Below are 5,867 nucleotides of genomic sequence, written 5' to 3' on the forward strand. Positions count from 1 at the left end.
ATATAATTTTTATATATATATAATCTAGTCCATCATATAATATATATACATATATATAATGGAATAGAATAATGGAATATGTTGAGTTGGCAGAGACCCATATGAAAGCGGTCTCATTCCTGTGAACAGTTTTAACCTTTCTGGGTTTGTGTTTTGGTTCTGTTTGTTTTGTTTCTTCTTCTCTGTGTTTGTTGCAGTTGAATTTCCAGCAGTCCTGTTAAACACCTCAACAGGAGCCATTGAATCTGAATTCCACATGTATGTTCAGCCCCAGGAGCATCCTATTCTCTCTGAATTCTGTACAGAACTAACTGGCATAACACAGGTATAATTATGACTTAACATTGTTTTACAATTGTATAATTGCTGTTTACTGTTTTATTTAAAGAGGCTATAAAGAAATAAACCTCAAATGAATTTCAGTGCATTCTAACACATACATGCTTCTTGTTCTGTTCCTTGAAGAATCAAGTTGACCAAGGGGTGCCTCTCAACATTTGCTTATCACAGTTTATGAAATGGATTCAAAAGATACAAAAGGAGAAGAAAATTATGTTCAGTACAGATAGTCAGAGTAATTCTACTTCGGAAGCAAAAGTGTGTGCCTTTGTTACATGGACAGGTAAATACCATTTTCATTTGCTTTTTCTGGGCAGTAATAACATTAGGTGGCACTAGTGAGATTGTGTCTTCACTTCTATACAGCCAAAATCCTATTATTAGGTATTAAGAACATGGAATATTGGGATAAGACTGAAAATATGAAATCCCTGACATGTTTGCTGCATCTTTGACTCCAGGGTCTGACACTGTTACATTTTTCTGCTTTAGTGAACTGCATGATCATTCTTAGTATGTCTAAATGAACTAATGATGTCTTTGAGATCTTTGACTGTCTGAAGTTAATTACTAACAGGGGTTTGCTTCTTCTGGTGTCCCCTTGCAGTATCCCCAGTGTCTCCCTTGGACAACCACTTCACAGCCTGTGCCTCCTGCCTCCAGCAGCACAGGGTGCTGACAGTGTATTGGTGTTGTGTCCCTTTATGTAGATTTTTAGGCCACATAAAAGGACACACAGGCCACACTATATGGATTTTAGGCCAGTTCTGCAGTGGTGGGTTGACTGTGGTTCTCCCTGCACAGACTGGGACCTGGGTGTGTGTTTGCACTACGAGTGTAAGAGGAAGCAGCTGCGCAAACCCGACGTTCTGAATTCCTGGATTGATCTCAAAGCGACGTACAGGGTGAGAGGATGGACAGACTGAAACATTTCTACCCACACTCGCCTCAAAGGCTGACTGTGCCTTTGGGCTTACAAGGCAATGCTCTATGTCCCAGTGACCAGAGTAACCTGGTTTTATTTCGTGTTGTTACTGCTCAATAATCAATTGCCCTAGAACTGTGTGAATTTGAATAGAAATCTTAATGCTAGGAAAAGACTGCTGTTTGATAAAAGAGTGATAATTATGAGAATGTATGAGCTGCTCTTCCTTTCCTGACACGTTTTGCTCTCCTTGCTTCCTACCTTTTTTTGTTTTGTGTGCTCTTATTGCTGCCTTACATATTGCTGTGGAAGTTGTCACTATAGTCTGTTTAGAGATACTCAGAGGTACCTTACAGGTAGGCAGCAGAATTAGGTATCTAAAGATAAACAGTGTGAATATTCCCCCTTTGTATTGATCAAATCAGATACTCATAGTAGGAGCAAGAAGTAAGACTCACTTTTTTCACTTATAAAAAATCCATACCTATGCCAAATATATTCATGCCCATGCCTTTGATTTCATCTTAAGGTATTATTTATAGTTGTATTCTTCAATGCTGGTCTGTTAAGACTTTCATCAGTGTAAGTAAGCCATAGAGTGCAGACAAATGACTCCAGAGCTCAGACAGAATGGATTTGCTTAAGACTGAGAGAAGGGATTCATGTTTCTTTCCATTCTGATTTCTAACAGGGTAAGTAACTTATGGTCTTATCCTCACTGTAAAATGCAGATACCCAACTTGCTTAATTTGCCTTGTGAGATTTATTATTCCTAAGGGGATATTTCTGAAATGGCTTTGCTTCACTAGGGAAAGGTTTTTAAATGCTTCATGTTAAGCACCTGCATTTCTTTCCTTAGGCCTTCTATAACAGAAAGCCTAAGGGGCTCAATGGAGCTTTGCAGGATTTGGGGATAGCTTTTGAAGGACGGGAACATTCTGGTAAGCGTGATGATCCTCATTTTAATATATATTTAAACATATGTATTTTATAAAGCTAAATAGAAATACTTAGCTCTAGTTAACCTAAAGCAGCTAGTTACTACTCTGAGTAGTTACTACTGTTCTGTCCAACAGACCATCAAAACAAGAAAGGCAAAGTGCTCTGAGATCAGTTTGTTATTTCTAACCTCATACTTCATTTCTGAAATCTCTTCTACTGCTATTGAATGTATATTCACAAGATCAATTTATGAATTGCTAGGATGCAAAAGAAAAGAGGTGGATGGAAGAAAAAGAAACTTGATTTTACCTGATAGCTCTGGATATTATGTCAATGTGAGAGAATTCCAGCACAATATGTTTTTTTTTTTACTTGACTAATAAAAAGAGCAAGGATACTTAAAATTGTGAATAGATATTCAGCTCTATGGATAATCCTTCAGATGTTTCAGCACAGAGAATTATTTGGAATTTTCTACTTCCATTCCCTTTTTTGAACTAGATGACTGAGTGTCTCAGTTCAGTAACTCCTTGTCATTCCTGTAAGGCTTACCTAGATTATGTTTTTCCAGTAATAAGAACTATTCCCAGTAGCAGTTAAAAAGAAGGCATTAATATAACCATACTTTTGAAGGGTTGGATGATTCCCGGAATACTGCTCGTCTTGCTTGGAGGCTGATTTGTGATGGATGTGTGCTGAAAGTTACTAAATCTTTGGATAAGGTTAGTCACTACTTTGTATCTTCCTGTCTACTTGCTTTGTAGCCTGGAATACAGATGAAAGGTGAGCTGTTCAAATAATAAACCTGGCATCCTGACTGTGATTTGGAAAGAACATCCTTAGGCTGATATGCTTATTAATTTTGTGCATTTATTCCCAAAATGTCTGGGTATTCACTTTCCAAAATCTGCTTTTGTTTACGGACTCCCTAGGCACATCAGAAGAGTAATTTAATTTCCAGAACACTGACTGTAAATGTCACTGACAAGACTCCACTGGGAAGTAAGAACAGACCTGAAACATCTAGAGATGGAACTTGTGAAACAAAACCTCTGGCTGAGAACAAACACAAGAGTATTGCTGGAAACAAGATAAATTCTAATCTCCAGGCTGGGGAACAGCAGATCACTTGCACTGATCCCTCTGCAGATGTCTGTGTTGTACCCAGCAGCAGCTCAAGGACTGAATTCCATGCTCAAAGCCAAAGCTCTTCAGCAGCATCTCCTGACAGATTTCCTGTTCCCCTGGGTCTGGCACAGCCATGTCCCAGTCCTGCAGCAACAGGCATCCATCAGGGATTGAGCATTGGGCAGCCTCTGAGAACAGCCAGGCCCAGCCTCCCAGCGCAGGGATCAGGGCTGGTGCTGGTCTCCACCACCATCCCCTCAGTTACTGTCTCCAGTGGGGACATCAGCACCACTTCTGAGTGCCTGTCTCTGCTGACAGACTGGGAAGATGTTGCTTTGATACCAGAATCTCAATATGAAGAAAATTCAGACTCTGTTCAGCTAAAGGATGACTCAAGTACAGATAATCTAACAGTGTCTGAAGAAGAAACTATTTCTAAACAATTGGCTGTGACAAGTTCAGATAATCAGAGTTTGGAGGAAAGTGTGGCACCCATGGAACCTCTGAGGTCTGTTGTTTACAAAAGTCCTGATACTACAATCTATAATATAGGGACAGTACAAAGGCAGACTTCAAAATTTTCAGCTTTCAAGTTACCATCTGCAAAGGGAAATGCTGTTTCAGCACAATCAGCATTAACTGGAAATTACTCTACTCCTTTAGAGGCTCCCAAAAGAAAGCCAACTAGTCCAAAAACAGCCCCACCAGCAAAAAAGCAGTCTTTTCATATATATCAAGAGAAAACGTCCTCTTTTGATCACTCGTTACCTTTGAGAAGTTCAAATTTACCCAGAGTATTTCCTGCAGTGCTGAACTCCACAGTCAATTTGAATGAGTCTGTAAGAGCTGTGAGAAATGGAAAATCAACTCCCCCTCTGTGTAACTGTGGCCGAAGAGCCAAAAAACTGTTTGTGTCAAATGCTGGCCCAAATCATGGCAGAGCATTTTTTTGTTGTCCTGTTGGCAAGCAAGGAGGAAATAAGAAAAGTTGTGGATACTTCAAGTGGGAATATGTACTTCTGAAAGAGAAATCTAGTGGTCTCACCTTTAATGCAGATGCTTTGACCTCTCTTGGAACTGTTCCTAGTAATTCAGAGAATTCTTCCAACAAAAAATATTGGTGTCTTAGACCCTCTATGAGAACTTGAAAATGGATACAATCTTTTGTCTGAATCCTAAACTCTCTAAGTTTCTTGCTTAACGGAATCAGGAAGTCAAATGATGTCAGATATATACTCTCAGACAAAAAGGACAGTTCTTGTTTAATATAAATAGAAAGGAAAGTTGCTCAAACACACAAAAATATCAGCATATCATAAAGTAACTCCTTAATAAAGTGTGAGAGAACAGATAAAACTATAAGAGCTAAAATTAGAGTATGAGCAGCTGTTGCTACAATTCCTGAATTTGTTTTATCATATATTTTAAATACTTTACTAGTCCAGTCCTTAAAGATTTCAATGACACAGATTTTATTTGCCCTTTTTCATTCTAAATATACTTGTAATGCCTACAACTTTTAATTTTTGAAACTTTTGAAAGATTTTAAAATCTCTTTACAAGATGTTGCACATCAAAAGTGATTCTTGAAGCAATAGTATTCTCTTAAACTCTTACAGATTTTTTTATCCTTTAAGTAATAATAAAGATAAGATACTGGTATTTCATTAAATGCTTTATTTAACACACATTACTGTTGTGCTCTTGCCTCTCTGGGTTTCCCATTTCATTTCTATCAGTGTCTGCTTTAGCTTGTAGTGTAGCCCCTGGGACAGACAAATGATGGGAATCAGGTAAGAATGTATTCAAACCTAAACTAAGAAGGACATGGTGTAATGTCTTACTTTATATTATTGTGTAAATCTACAATGTCTTTATTTGAAAAAAATCCTGCAAAAAAGCAGCAAGTACTTTAATTTTTTCTCCACTTCTAGGACAGTTTGCTTCCAATGGTGGTTTTCTTATATTGGATTTGGAGCAACTGCCTTGGTCAATTTTTTCCACAGATCAGAACCTGTAACAATTCTTACCCCTTAATTGTCCAAGAAGCTTTAAAGTTACAGCAGGGAGAGGCGGCTCTTACGGACCGGCATGCACACAGACGCCTTCCTTTAGGAACTACGCTGTGGGCCACGACTGTTCTGTTAGCACATGTTTGCTATTTTTCCAAGCCTCCGTTTACATGTTCAAAGTTTCTGGTTTAGCTGGTCCCTCTGCGCCGTGACACCTTCGGGACTCGGACAGGAGGGAAGCGGCCGAAGCATCTCCGTCCGTGGGGCGCACGGGTCGCTGTCGGAGGCGTCGTTGCAGAGCTGGACCGAGGGCTGCTCGCTCCTCTCTAGCGAGTGTCCCCCTGCTCTCCTCCCCTCGGCTCCGGAATTATTAACACAGGTTTTAACTCTGGAACCGGAGCTCGGGGGAAGCGAAAGCATCAAGGGCTACGAGCTTGGCCGCGGCTGAGCGCGACACCAGAGTGCTCGCCACCCCGGGTCGGCTACCCGCGCTCCCCGCGGTTCGGCCCCGGCGGGTCGCT

The 5,867-nt window shown here is 40.0% G+C and overlaps 1 protein-coding gene across 1 annotated transcript; it reads left to right on the forward strand.

Annotated features, from left to right (window-relative positions):
* The first annotated feature begins 78 nt into the window (after positions 1-78).
* On the forward strand, positions 79-5,024 carry ERI2 (ERI1 exoribonuclease family member 2). The gene is made up of 7 exons (XM_014306779.2): positions 79-85; positions 198-325; positions 466-622; positions 1,144-1,244; positions 2,124-2,205; positions 2,840-2,928; positions 3,139-5,024. The coding sequence occupies exons 1-7, from the start codon at positions 79-81 to the stop codon at positions 4,480-4,482; spliced, it is 1,908 nt and encodes a 635-aa protein (XP_014162254.1). The 3' UTR covers positions 4,483-5,024.
* Positions 5,025-5,867: the final 843 nt, after the last annotated feature.

The sequence above is a fragment of the Geospiza fortis genome, unplaced genomic scaffold, assembly GCF_000277835.1.
Source record: "Geospiza fortis unplaced genomic scaffold, GeoFor_1.0 scaffold237, whole genome shotgun sequence".
NCBI lineage: Eukaryota > Metazoa > Chordata > Aves > Passeriformes > Thraupidae > Geospiza > Geospiza fortis.

Bases quoted from the DNA above. Each gene is read 5' to 3' on its own strand.
- ERI2 (XM_014306779.2), top strand. The intron at 1,245-2,123 runs GTGAGAGGATGG...TTCTTTCCTTAG, and splicing joins ATCTCAAAGCGACGTACAGG to GCCTTCTATAACAGAAAGCC. The intron at 2,206-2,839 runs GTAAGCGTGATG...ATACTTTTGAAG, and splicing joins TGAAGGACGGGAACATTCTG to GGTTGGATGATTCCCGGAAT.